The sequence below is a fragment of the Euprymna scolopes genome, chromosome 46 (assembly GCF_053919585.1).
Source record: "Euprymna scolopes isolate OS-2025 chromosome 46, ASM5391958v1, whole genome shotgun sequence".
Lineage (NCBI taxonomy): Eukaryota > Metazoa > Mollusca > Cephalopoda > Sepiida > Sepiolidae > Euprymna > Euprymna scolopes.
Genome location: NC_136527.1, coordinates 111,087,651 through 111,101,958, shown reverse-complemented (window position 1 = coordinate 111,101,958; position 14,308 = coordinate 111,087,651). Strand labels below are relative to the sequence as shown.

The window sequence follows — 14,308 nt, the reverse complement described above, 5'->3', positions numbered from 1 at the left end:
TACAACAAAAAATTTTTTTTTTTTCATTTTTTAATGTCTTGATTAAACTGTAAAAGTACCAAATAATAAAATACCAGAGTCCACTAATCTCAGTAGTTGCATTGAGTTGTTGGCCTTGGTGTTTTAAAACACACACACAAAAAAAAAAAAAAAAAAAAAAAAAAAAAGGCTTCTCCCGGTTCCCTTTTCGTTCACTCATAAAATTTGATTTTATTTATTAAAAAAAAAAAAAAAATATATATATATATATATATATATGATTTTCGGAATATGACATCTTTGTTCTGTGATAGGTACATTATAACAATTTGTCTGCAGTTTCTGTATTTTTTTTTTTTTTTAAAGTGTAATTCAAAATAAACACTGCATAGTTGATAAATAGAAACTCTCACAATACACGTATCTATAACTTGGTATATCGGTTAAGGTATTTTTTTTTTTTTTTTAAATCAGCTCGTCATCTGTTTGGTCTCCAAACTGCTTGATGTCAGTTTCTGTCATCGAGTGGCATAGATTTAAATGATGCGAGTTTGTTTAGTGTATGCATCCAGTTTGTGTTTTTCTGGTGCGATAAAATTCCAGCTTCCATCGAGAGGAGTACCCCGAACGAATATGATTCAAACACTGAATTAGATTTCTTGACAAGTGCGCTCGTAAGACATTTACAATGTTCCGGAAGCATATACCTGCTCATCGTTTTATTGCCGACTTCAGAGGAGAAACGCTGACGAGATGGATAGTTCCTGCGCATTTACTGTCGTTTCTGTAGACGTTTAGCAAAGTGCACCGTTTGCTGTAGACCAGTAGGCTTGCTTGTGACGACGTTTGCTTTCGGCAAAGGCGTACACTTCTCGACATGGTCAATGTATTTCTGCGGGTCGGTGTCGAGGAAGTTACATTTGTGGCGGCAGCAGAAAAACGTGTAGAAAAGGTCAGTCTTCTGCTTAAGTACGCTGTCGATGCAGCAGAGTTTCTTGCTCGGATGGATCCGAAACATGTGCTGACGGATGACCTGCACGTCGGTCGACATCAAATCGCAGAACATACAGACGTATCTATTTTCGACCTCTTTCTCGTCGTTATCGCTAGGGGTTTTTACTCTGGACAAACTCGACGCTGATAGTGACGGCTTGACCGCAATTTCTTGATTTTTCAGGCCGGATTGTTTCCCGGTATCTTGTAAGACCTCTCTGTTGCTGTTCACGATGAGACGTGTGTATCGACTGGGTTTCTCGGAGTGTTTCTCTTTTTGATGCATTTGGACGTTGTTTTCTTTCAGGGTATGAAACTGGCAATAGACGCATCGGAAGAACGGCACATCAACAGGCAGGTCGTCAACATTAAAATTATCTTCCAAAAGGCTCTTATTTTTAACGCTGACCTCCTTGTTAGACGGTTTCCGTCCTCTTTTTTGCTTAACCGGGGTTACTGGAATTGTTCTTGTAGACCTCTTCGCCCCATTATCTTCAGACGTGATTTTCGTTTTACTCGTATCTTCCTTGTTAGCGGGTTTTCTTCCCCTTTTTTTCTTTAAGGACGACACAACTGCCGTCTTGGTGGAGGTTTTCGGTGCTGGGACGCTTTTCTTTATGACAGCGATTTTCTTGTTAGCCGGCTTCCGCCCTCGTTTCGGCTTTGGTCCTCTTTTTGCTCCCGTTTTTTTAACCTTTTTCGGTTCATAAAGATCATCCTCCTCCTCATCCTCATCACTGCTGTTCTCATCTCCTGCTTTCCGTTTCCGCGTTTCTGTCGGGGTTTTCCTATCATAAGTTTCCCAAATGTATTCGGGCACAATGCGCGGAATTTCTTTTGTGGTCTGTGAGGCGTCGTTGGAATTTAAAGTCTCCAGCAGCTGAACAATTTCTGTCGCAGGAACTTGCTGAGAAACGGGAGCCCGAACACTGCCATCGAAGCTCTGAATATGATTTTCTTCGACAGAACTAACTGCGTAAATGTCCGGATTAAATGTATTCGCGGACTGAACGTCAACAATCCGTAAATCGGTCTCATCCGTGGAACTTATTAGGCTCCGGATCATGTTGGCATTATTCCCGGAAGATTCAACATTGGATCGGATATTTGTGATCAAGGTGATGGGTTCCGTGCTGGTGTCCTGCTGATGGCTTTCGGAATTCGCAAGATTTTCATTGGTATTAAATTCGCTCAACGAAGGCGTTAGGCCTACAAGAGACCGCATGTTGGTAATTTCTAACGGCAAAGTCGTTGATTCCTCATTCGAATCTTTTTTTGATGATGGAATCAAGGAGTACGTGTCACTAATTTTTATCGCTGTTTGAGAATTCTGATTTTCAAAATCTCCCCCACTACTGCTGCTGCCATTACCATGGTCGGAATTTTTACTCTGCTGAGAGTGATCATGGACGATGCTATCTGACTTATCATCGGTGTCGTTATTCTTGTCGCCAGATATAATAGAGGTCTCGTCTTGATCATGCAAGTCCCGAAGCAACATACAAGCCTTTAAAGCATTGCGAGTCAATTTATATTCTGGATGCTTTCGGATAGAGTGTTTAACAACATCGGAACGTGTGAAGTATTCTTCATCGCAGTAATTGCATTTAAAACGATGACTTGTCGAATGAACGATCATTTCTGCTTTTTCTTTTGTTTTAAACGGGCAAAAGTTACACCAATACATGTGCATGTCAACATCTGGTACGAAGGAGCCGCTCGAAGAGCGAAGAAACGTGGCTGAAAAAGCACAGATGCTGTCTTCCCACGGACAAGTAACGCCGCTATTAAATTCATCCTTGATGCCCCGTTCGACAAATTCCATCTGACCCCTCTCGCCTGTGATGCATTTTGTTGGAGATCGTGGCCGCAATACAGTAACTCGACCATCCTGTGATTTGTCGCCAGTCGTTAAATTACTCTTTACAGAAGAGTCCGCTGTAAATTGTTGGTCATCTAAAGTCGGAGATACGCTAGAATCCATAATGGATACTTTTTCACAATTTTAACAATGTTTGCTTCTTCTTTCAAAGTGGATTCTCACTTCATTGCAGAAGAGGTACAGCAAATTCTTGAGTGAAAAATTTGAAGCCGCTGATATCTGGAAAAAAAAAAAAGAAAAAGAAAAAATTATAGTTTAAGTCTATGCTATTAATAAAATTCTAAATGTTTATTTATTTATGTGTGTGTGTGTGTGTGTGTGTGATTATATATATATATATATAATATAAAAGTGAAAGTGTGTGTCTGTCTACATTTCTCTATGCAAGAACTGTCAATTTTTAGTCTACAGACTCGAAATTTGATATACAGGTTACTGAGATTTGGGAAAATCGATGTGATCGGTTTTTGGCCAGAAATTTGGCAATTAAGGAGTCAAAAGTTCAACGATTTGACCTTTGAGAACTCTACCAAACTCCTCCTACAATTTTGGGTCTACGCACTTGAAAATTTAGATATAGGTTCCTTGGACATGGATCTAACTAAATAACTTGATTTGAGCCCAAAACAATAAATTTTAAGGGGTCATAATAGGGGTCAAAGTTGAAAAAAAAAATTGACCTCTGCGGTCTCTTCCAAATTACTCAGACAATTTCTGGTCTAAATATTTGAAATTTTACATAAAGAGTATTCAGAGATAGGGCAAGCTTTTTCATCAGTTTGGGTCGAAAATTTTTAGTTACCAATATATAAATGTATGTATGTATGTCTGTTTGCATGTCTGCCTTAAACTTTCAATAGAGGCGACGGATTTTACCAAGATCAGTATCATTTTAAAGTTTGATCTTTCATACGACAAATATGGAAAAATTGGCTAAAAACATTAATATCTTCCCCTTTAACTAGGCACTTTTCTACGGGGGGGGGGGGGGGGGGGGTCACTTTCTTTCGCCGATATTTTTTAAAGTTATCCTCTCCTTTAGATTGTCTAGCCTTAATTTTTTAAAATGTCGCTTCCGGTTTGGCAGTGGTCGTAACAGCATAAACGTTAGGTTATACCCCGTTCTTTTCCTCCTTTGCGGTACGGGTTTGAGCCTGCCTTCCTACTACCACTTTTTTTTTTTTTTTGCTCAACATACACATCCAAACACCCGGGCAACGCCGGGCTGAAATGACAGTATATCTATAAAAGTGAACGTGTGTGTGTGTGTGTGTGTGTGTGTGTGTGTATACATTTCCCTATGCAATAACTCTCAATTTTTAGTCTACAGACTCGAAATTTGATATACAGCCAAGAAATTTCTTGAGGCAGAAATCAACACAAACGAAAGGGATTTGACAGATTTAAAAATTAAATTTAACACGGTTTATTGGATAGGGAAGGAAGAAATGGCCTTCACAAACCTTTACTCTTACTACAGTATAAAAATGGGCTGTGTCACCTGCATACAGTAATGATGTTAGGTGTGGTGAAACGATGTCTACTATTGCAAGCACAATCAGAGATGAGACATTAGAATCTATCAGTGAGTCACATTATGTGTCAGTTATGATTGATGGTGTCACTGACAGCTCTGTGTCAGAAAATGAAGCAGTCTATGTTAGCTAATAATGGCAAACCAGAAAATAAACTTATTGGAATTACTGCCATTGAACACAGCCATGCTGAAGGCATTATCTCTGCTACTAAATCTGCTCTTTCAAAAATGGGGATCCGTGATGATGAAATGTCATCAAGAATTAAGAAAAACAAAATGAAACAAAATGAAAACATAATGAAATATGAATATAAATGTTCTTATGTTTAATTAGAGCTATTTTGTTATCAGAATAACATTAGTTTAGAACTATTCGGTTTTCAGAATGTATAACAACAATCCCAACCAATTCGGCATTATGAATCTGTTGCAATTTCTCACATTTTTTCGTCAAATTTAAAAACATGGTTAAAAAAAACAAAATAAACTTTTGTAGATATATAGCTTGCATGCACTTTTATTCTTTAAATTAGTTTTGAACAGCGAATTAAAACAATGTTTTACTGCGAACAGCCACAAATGTTTTTTTTCAAAATCAAAACTAACTGGATAATTTTCTAGTGTTTTTATTTAATGTAACATGTTTATTCAGCTCGAAAAACGTACAGTGTTTACCGATGTAATGTATTGGAAAATTAAAAATGGCGCCCGGCCCGACTCTCTTTGACACGGTAAGTTTGAGAAAAGGAGTTAAAAATTAAAAAAAAGAAAACTATACAAAATACTGTTAAAAACTCACCGAATGTCAGCCTATGTCACGGTAACATATATTGAGCGAGTTTCTAGCAGTATTTTGTCTACTTTTTTATTTTTAACTCTTTTCCACAAACTTACCGTTTCAAGAGAGTCGGGCGGCGGGCGCCATTTAAAATTTTCCAAAACATCGGTAAACACTGTTTTCAAGCTGAATAAACATGTTACATTAAATAAAAACACTAAAAAATTATCCAGTTAGGTAGAAAAGTAACTTGCTTTTGATAACATTTATTTGTTATATATTTGTTTTTTTGACAACTTTTTCGAATCTATGTGTATAGTAATACAAACCCTCAAAATCTATATCAATATTCTTGAAATTTTAAAAGCAGTTAGAAAACACATCAAACTACAATTAGGAAGCTTTTTATTTCGTTAATTTTTTTTTCTACTTATTAAGCGAAAGATATTTTTACAACCTGCTCCAGCGTAGTATAAACGGCCTATGGAATTAACACCTTCAACCTCGAAAATAGAAATCAACAAATTTATGGAATTTTCTTTGAAATTTCGCAACGCAGTTTCTTATTAAATTAAAACTAAATATATAATATAAAGCCAATAATTATGAACCGCTAACAGTAAATATGAGTGATGAACGCTCTCTTTGAAAAAAAGCTCTCTTAACTTCACCTCTAATCTAAATTATGTGTGGCAAGTCTCCTCCTAAAACACTCTTTAACCCTAACAATAACACTAAGTTCGAGTGGCAAGCCCCCCTCCCCCTCCAACAAAATACCTCTGTAAGCCACATACAAGCATCTAAAACAAACAAACAAAAAATAGATCCTTCCTTAAAGAAAATACACATAAAAATAAATTGGTTAACTGTCCTAAAATGCTAGAATGGCCAGGAAATGGTGAATTATTTTACATTAAATTTTTGTGAAACTAACCGCTCCCCCCTCTAATATTGTTTTTGTTAGCTTTGTCTCTGTCAAGTTTTCAGTATGTTCACACATAATTTTCCTTAGCCCTACAATTAATTCAAAGTCCGAATGGCAACCCTCCCCATATTCTCATTGCATAGAAACCCTCTTAAAACTACACATAATCATCTTAAAAAAAAAAAAAAGCATGCATATTTTCCCATAGAAAAAAAAAACAGTTAACTGCCCTAAAATGCTAGAATGATCTGTAATAGGAAATTATTTTACATTCAATTCTAAAATAATTTGTTTATCTTTCATTAAAGTTTTTCATGGCATTTTATACATAATTTCCTAAAAAGTTAGAATCACATTTTGGAGGGGTGGTCAGAAGGAGTTCAGTGGGGTTAAACAGAAGGTGTTAATCTACAATAATACCAAAGAAATATTGCAATATATTCATTTTTAAATGGTCTTATGTTTAGATTTAAGTTTTTTGTACATAAAGCACATTACAATTCAACTTTGAGTTCTCCAACTTCTTTTCTGTTTATGGATACATGGCATTTTTAAGGAATTGCTGCATATTTATGCACATTTACTGCAGATTATTTGGAAACCATAAACTTTGGGAGATTTTCAGTTGCATATTCTGATTCCTTGTACAAAAATACATTATACAGTAAATTTCATTTTTTAGTCTTGTGTTTTAACAAAGATATGACATTTTTACTGAAAAAGTAGTGTAAAAAATGTGACGAAACGCATATGGTCTTAAAGAGGGGAAAATATCCAAACGTGTGAGGCACAAAAATAGCCATAACTTCCTTAATTTTAATCAGATTTTAAAAATTTAAAAAGATTCTTTCTTAGCTCATCAAGCTCTTTCTATGCATACCAATATTGAAATATTTCAAGCTATTTCAATTTTTTCATGTGTATTGCTACTAGTTAAATAAAAATAAAAAAATAGGGGTTTAGATTCGAAAAAGTTGTCAAAAAACAAATATATAACAAATAAATGTTATCAAAGGCAAGATAGTTACTTTTCTACCTAACTGGATATATTTTTCGTGTTTTTATTCAATGAAACATATTTATTCAGCTCGAAAACCATACAGTGTTTACTGATGTATTGGAAAATTCAAAATGGCGTCTCACACCCTCTTTAACACCGTAAGTTTGGGAAAAGGTGTTATAAATAAAAAACTATACAAAATACTATTAAAAACCTGCCGAATATATGTCAGCCTATGTCACGGTAACATATATTGAGCGAGTTTTTAACAGTATTTTAACTGTTTTTTTATTCATAACACCTTTTCCCAAACTTACCGTGTTAAAGAGAGAATCAGATGCCATCTTGAATGTTCCAATACATCGGTAAACACTGTATGGTTTTCGAGCTGAATAAATATGTTACATTGAATAAAAACACATGAATTATATCTAGTTTGGTAGAAAAGTAACTTATCTTGCCTTTGATAACATTTATTTGTTATATATTTGTTTTTTGACAACTTTTTCGAATCTATGTGTACAGTAATACAAACCCAAAAATAGTTATTTCATTTCATTATTAACATATTCATAACAAGTGCAGATTAGTTTACAATTAAAGCACGCTTATTATTAGTTATTGTTATCTGTAGTGGAGTAGTTTTTTTTTTTTTGCTAGGCTGTACCGTCGACTTGCTAATTTTGTTTTGCTAAGATTTGAGTTCCATTTCATTTTTTACATTCGTTCACAGCCACAAACACACATTATGGCAATATTGAGAAGAGTCATCGGGAAGATAGCGACCATGAACTGATGTTAAAAATGGAACGGAACGCAATTTTAGCAACGAAATTAACAAGTTGACTGTATAGCCTAGCAACAAAAAAAAACAACCCGATTGTTGATAACACAAGCAAGTTTTAATTTTTAACTACTATGTACTTGTTATATGCTAATAATGAAATGAAATAACTAATATATATATATATATATATATATATATATATATATATATATATATACACACACCATTATAAAGTTCATTTGTCACTTAATAATCGGTGAAAATTTCGTATTGATTGGATAGTTACTTGATTTTTAAAGATAGACATCCTAATAGAAATACTATACGAATATACGTCAGCCTATGTCACAGTAACATATATTGAGCGAGTTTCTAACAGTATTTTGTCTATTTTTTTTATTTATAACTCCTTTTCCCAAACTTACCGCCTTAAAGACAGAGTCGAATGCCATTTTAAATTTTCCAATACATCAGTAAACACTGAATGTTTTTCGAGCTGAATAAATATGTTACATTGAATAAAAACACTAAAAACATATCCGGTTAAGGTAGAAAAGTAACTTATCTTGCCTTTCATAACATTTATTTGTTATATATTTGTTTTCTGACAACTTTTTTGAATCTATGTGTATAGTAAAACAAACCCAAAATTTTTTTACTAATTTATCTTCTATCCTGAAATTATAGTATTATAATCTTTTGTTTTTGCCAACTATTTTAATATGGAGGTTGAGGGTGGGTATTGTTAGAAAAACGTTTCTCTAATAAACTTTTTTTATTTGAAAAAGCATTAAGGGTACAAATTCCGAAAGTCCCAATGGCGTCCTGGTTCCCAAGGCTAACACAGACAGCGCATGATATTTTGTTTTTTGCCAAATTTTTTTTTTTTCGCTAGTAATTAAAGACCATTTATTGATAATTTTCACTTTTACAAACATTATTTATTTATGTTGGTTTAAAAAAACACTATTTTACAAACATTTTTTTAATTTACAACAAATATTTTTAACAACAAATTTGTTGAGTGGTGGTTGGGCCGTCCGTGCGAAATTTATTTGTTTACTTACCTTGGTTTATTTAATTTTTCGCAGCAGCATTCGGAATTCTGAAAATAAATTATAATTACGCATTTTTTTTTTTTTTAAATAATTTCTCACTTATACAGACATTTTTAACTAAAAATTGTTGAATGGGGCAAAAATAAAAAAGTTTTTGGAATAAATTTTCTTTCTCACTTTTACAAACATTTAAACGTTATTCATTTACTCACGTTTTTTGCGCAACATTAGATTTTTTTAAATTATAAAATAAAATCAAAAAGTAACTAGAACATTTGATTATTTTTTCATTATATTTTTTTTAAATAATCTTTAACGAAAAAAAAATCCATTAAATTTCAATTTAAAAAAAGTATCAAACATACCAATTTCAGAGATATGCTGTCGTTACGCCTCTCTCCCACTCCTTTTCGCACGCTCCCCACCTTTCATCAATACGTTAAAAATGTAAAAAGAGTGTTTTAATAAACCAACGTGAGTAAATAAAAAATGTTTGTAAAAAATGAGAAATTATCAATAAATGGTCTCTAGTTACTTGCGCAAAACAAAATTTCATACGTGCAATGTGTTAGCCTTGGGGACCATGCCTTAAACCAAGATGCTATTTGCCATTGGGACTTTCGGAACTCACAACTCCAGTTGTACAAGCATAAGATTTCACATTATGACAGACAATTGCACTTAAGGGAACAGCGAGGATACTAAAAAGAGCTCTCGGTTGGTTTTAATAAAAAAGCGGGGCAATGTTGGCAGCTGGTTTGGCTGCCCCATACCCAGCATTACAATCTTCAAAGGAAGAAAAAAAAAAAAAAAAAAAAAAAAAAAAAAAAAAAAAATGAAAACATTGACGACAATTAATTCACATACAGCCTTATAATTTTTTTTCTTTTCGCCTTATTTGAAAATTTCAGTGAATTATTACCAAATTAAAAAAAAAAAATTAGAAAAATATTAATTTAACGATTTTTAGAAGGTGCTGCTCTAGTAAATCGATCCCTCATATTGAAAACACGAGAACTGATCTTTTCTGAAAAAAAAAAAAACAAAAAAAAAACGACTTAACCTTTTGTCTTAAATATTCAATTAAAAGACATGATAATTCTTAAATATTCAATTAAAAGACATGATAATTCTTAAATATTCAATTAAAAGACGTGATAATTCTTAAATATTCAATTAAAAGACGTGATAATTCTTAAATATTCAATTAAAAGACGTGATAATTCTTAAATATTCAATTAAAAGACGTGATAATTCTTAAATATTCAATTAAAAGACGTGATAATTCTTAAATATTCAATTAAAAGACGTGATAATTCTTAAATATTCAATTAAAAGACGTGATAATTCTTAAATATTCAATTAAAAGACGTGATAATTCTTAAATATTCAATTAAAAGACGTGATAATTCTTAAATATTCAATTAAAAGACGTGATAATTCTTAAATATTCAATTAAAAGACGTGATAATTCTTAAATATTCAATTAAAAGACGTGATAATTCTTAAATATTCAATTAAAAGACGTGATAATTCTTAAATATTCAATTAAAAGACGTGATAATTCTTAAATATTCAATTAAAAGACGTGATAATTCTTAAATATTCAATTAAAAGACGTGATAATTCTTAAATATTCAATTAAAAGACGTGATAATTCTTAAATATTCAATTAAAAGACGTGATAATTCTTAAATATTCAATTAAAAGACGTGATAATTCTTAAATATTCAATTAAAAGACGTGATAATTCTCTTCAAAAGTTCATTTCCAACAAATTTTCATGTTTTAAATAGGAAAATATATTTTCATTAACTTCTAACAAATTTTGGAAAAAAAAAAAAAAAACAACCCCAGACCTTTACCTCTCGCAAACCTACAGGAATTAAATAAACCCTTTGTTAATCTAAGGGTTTAGTGTCTCTCGTTAAGCGTTTCCAATATGGGCGGTAGATTTACTAGAGAGTGTTGTTCGTTGTGTGTAAAACTAAGCACCCTCTAAAAATCAGAAAATATTGAATTTTCTGCAATTCTTTTTCGTAATCTAGTAGATTGTCTAAATCCACTGAAAAAATTAAAAATGAGGGCGTGTGAACTGTACCAGTTAACCTTTTTTTTTCTCGATAGTTTATTTTAGAAGCTATGTTTAATAAATAAAATCAGCAAACCAAAAAAAAAAAAAAATATGTTTTTATAAATTTTATTCGCAGTTTCACATTTCAAAAAATTGAACCGTGAAAGAAAGAAACTTGGCATCGAAGAAAACACAGAAAAAAACAACAATGAAGCCGATATCGGCTTTCTTCACAAAATCAAACCCAGTAGAAATGTGGAATAAAATTGAGATTCAAAAGAATCCCTCAAGCGATAATGTTGACGACACACAAAACGAAAATAAACTATCCATTATACGTGAATTCCGACAAAATTGGTTGTCAACATTCACCGGGCTTCGTTACGACAAAGAAAAAAACAGGAAATATTGTGATTTTTGTCATCAGGCTGGTCCAACTTCGGCTGGCAAAACTGATTTTGTTGATGGTAGTAATAAATTTAAACGTGAAAATATCCTTGCTCATAGTAAAAGTCTTCGACACGGCAAGTGCCGTGACTTTATCCTTAATAAAAAAGGCAAAAAAATTGATTGAAAGCTCTCAGATAGCCAAGAAATTTCTGGAGGCAGAAATCAACACAAACGAAAGGGATTTGACAGATTTAAAAATTAAATTTAACACGGTTTATTGGATAGGGAAGGAAGAAATGGCCTTCACAAACCTTTACTCTTACTACAGTATAAAAATGGGCTGTGTCACCTGCATACAGTAATGATGTTAGGTGTGGTGAAACGATGTCTACTATTGCAAGCACAATCAGAGATGAGACATTAGAATCTATCAGTGAGTCACATTATGTGGCAGTTATGATTGATGGTGTCACTGACAGCTCTGTGTCAGAAAATGAAGCAGTCTATGTTAGCTAATAATGGCAAACCAGAAAATAAACTTATTGAAATTACTGCCATTGAACACAGCCATGCTGAAGGCATTATCTCTGCTACTAAATCTGCTCTTTCAAAAATGGGGATCCGTGATGATGAAATGTCATCAAGAATTGTTGGGTTTTGTGCAGATGGTTGGTTGGTTGGTTGTTTTTGTTTTACGGCATATCAACCCTTTTTGGGTTATTTAATGCCGAGTCCAAAGATTTTGAAGAAAAATTTTTTTGATAGAATATATTTGTTGTTTTCACATCGGTTTCTATTTAACCCATAGTTGGGACCCTAACAGGTACTACCACTCCGGGTCAGAGTGGACCTGGGAGCAATGGTAATTAAAGGGTGGCTCCACACTCCCCAAAGCCCACAAGCTGGGGCCTCACCACTGGATATAGTTTAAGGTCATATCCAGGACCCCCATTGAGGGACTTTTACACTCTGCAGGGGGGCAGTCAGTGTATTCTAATGCCCCACCGACAGGGCCTGTGCAGATGGTGCAAATGTGAATACCGGACAGAGGAATGCTGTTGTGTCACTGTTGAGGAAGGAAGTTCCTCATCTGATTGACTTTCACTGTATGGCACACAGGCTTGAATTAGCTCTGTTGAAGCTACGAAAACAGTGTCCTATCATGCAGTCTGTCAATGAATGTCTACATTTGATATGGAAGACATACCACTTCAGCCCAAAGAGCAAAAGAGAGCTAAAAATCATTGGAGAAGAACTTGAAGCAAGAATTTACTCACCAGCACCAGTGACGGGTACCAGATGGGTTCCCCATGTAGACAGGGCAATGAGAGTTATTTTACAAGGAAAAAAAGATGGTCATTTGGCTGAGGATCATGGTCAGTATGCAGCAGTCTTCACTCATATGGAAAATCTTGCAGCAACATCACCAAACGCAGATATTGTTGGTAGAGCTAGGAAAGTACAAAAGCAGTCGAAAGACCTTGTATTCACCGCATTTTGCCATTTTGTATCCGACCTGTTTGGTGAGCTAGCTTTACTCGGTCTAAAACTACAGGCAAACAATCTGATTCTTCCTGTAGCAGTTGGATCGATTAACGATTGTATGGAAGCTATTACAAGTATGAAGGAGGAATACATTCCTCGGGGAATGTATGAAAAGTTTATGAATTGCATTGAAGATCAACAGTTTTCAAATTTGCAGGATAATCCTAAATTTCAAGGAGTTGAAATGACGTGAAGTCCTATTTGTGTGGCCAAAGAAAAACTGAAGAAACATGTTGGCTCTACAGTAGACCTTATATTGAAAGAACTGGAGTCAAGGTTCAAAACTCTGTTGGGAGCAAACACAAGTGTAGATGCTCAAGCTGTGGTGAAAAGCTTCAAGGTATTTAATCATGATACATGGCCAGAAGGTAAAAGAGAACTTCTCCATTTTGGAAATCACGAAATATGGACTAATCAAATTGCCAAATTCCATTCAGGAACTAGATAACTTTCGGATTACAATCCGATTGTTATCCACAGTGATCTCACTCAAAGACAGAATTTTCATTGATCATGTGTGACGTCACAACCAAAGCGAAAAAAGCTGTCCAGACAAGATTTGCAGTGATCCGATAAACCGAAATATCTTGATGAAGTAGAAGCATTGCAGGACAGTACAAAATATGATATATCTCAAAAAATAAGAACAAGACATTATAAAAACTGCTAAATTCTGCAACTGGTAAAACCAAACAGGAAAATTTTTTTTTTTGGACTTAAGGAGTCGGAGTCGGATAAAAAATTCCGACTCGGACTCTTAGTACTTTTAGAAATCCGACTCCGACTCCAGCTAAAACCTCTGACTTCCTCCGACTCCGCAACCCTGGTGTTTATAATACGCTGGGGCACGTCGTAAAAATTTACCAAATAAAATAAATAAAGGTATTACTGCAGTCGCTAAGTCGGGTTTCGTTTAATCATCCTCAACTACACCCTACCGGAAAAAAAAATAAAGTAAAAAGATTCTTCTTTTTAGGCGATTATAATAATTTTGCGGAGGAAAGAATAAAAAAAAAAAAAGAAACATTTAAGAGTAGGGGATGACCAATTATCGACCATTCTAGCTTTTTAGAGCAGTTAACCATTTCATTTACCGTTAAATATGCACAGAAATGCATATTGTATCAAAGAAATTTCGGTATTTTTTTTTTTTTTTACGACCTGCCTCAGCGTATTATAAACACCCCAATTCCCCATGTTAAGAACGGTTTTCGGAATAAACAACCTCAAACCTCTCCATGCTAAGAACGGCTTTCGATGTTGGGGGGGGGGGTATTCCGAAAGCCGTTCTTAACATGGGGAGGTTGGGTGTGTTTATTCCGCCTGGGGTAGGTCGTAAAAGAACACCAACATTTCTTTA

The 14,308-nt window shown here is 34.0% G+C and overlaps 1 protein-coding gene across 2 annotated transcripts in view; it reads right to left on the bottom strand.

Annotated features, from left to right (window-relative positions):
* Positions 1-326: 326 nt before the first annotated feature.
* Positions 327-14,308, bottom strand: part of LOC145270712 (uncharacterized) — an 18,724-nt gene continuing 4,742 nt past the window's right edge. The window contains exons 2-3 of one of the 2 annotated variants that reach the window (XM_080126325.1): positions 8,949-8,986; positions 327-3,073 (exon numbers count right to left, since the gene is read on the bottom strand). In XM_080126325.1, coding sequence (XP_079982451.1) covers positions 752-2,956 — 2,205 coding nt within the window. In that variant the 5' untranslated portion in view covers positions 2,957-3,073; positions 8,949-8,986 and the 3' untranslated portion in view covers positions 327-751. The remainder of the gene's footprint in view (positions 3,074-8,948; positions 8,987-14,308) is intronic. The other variant, XM_080126324.1, reaches the window with a different exon arrangement.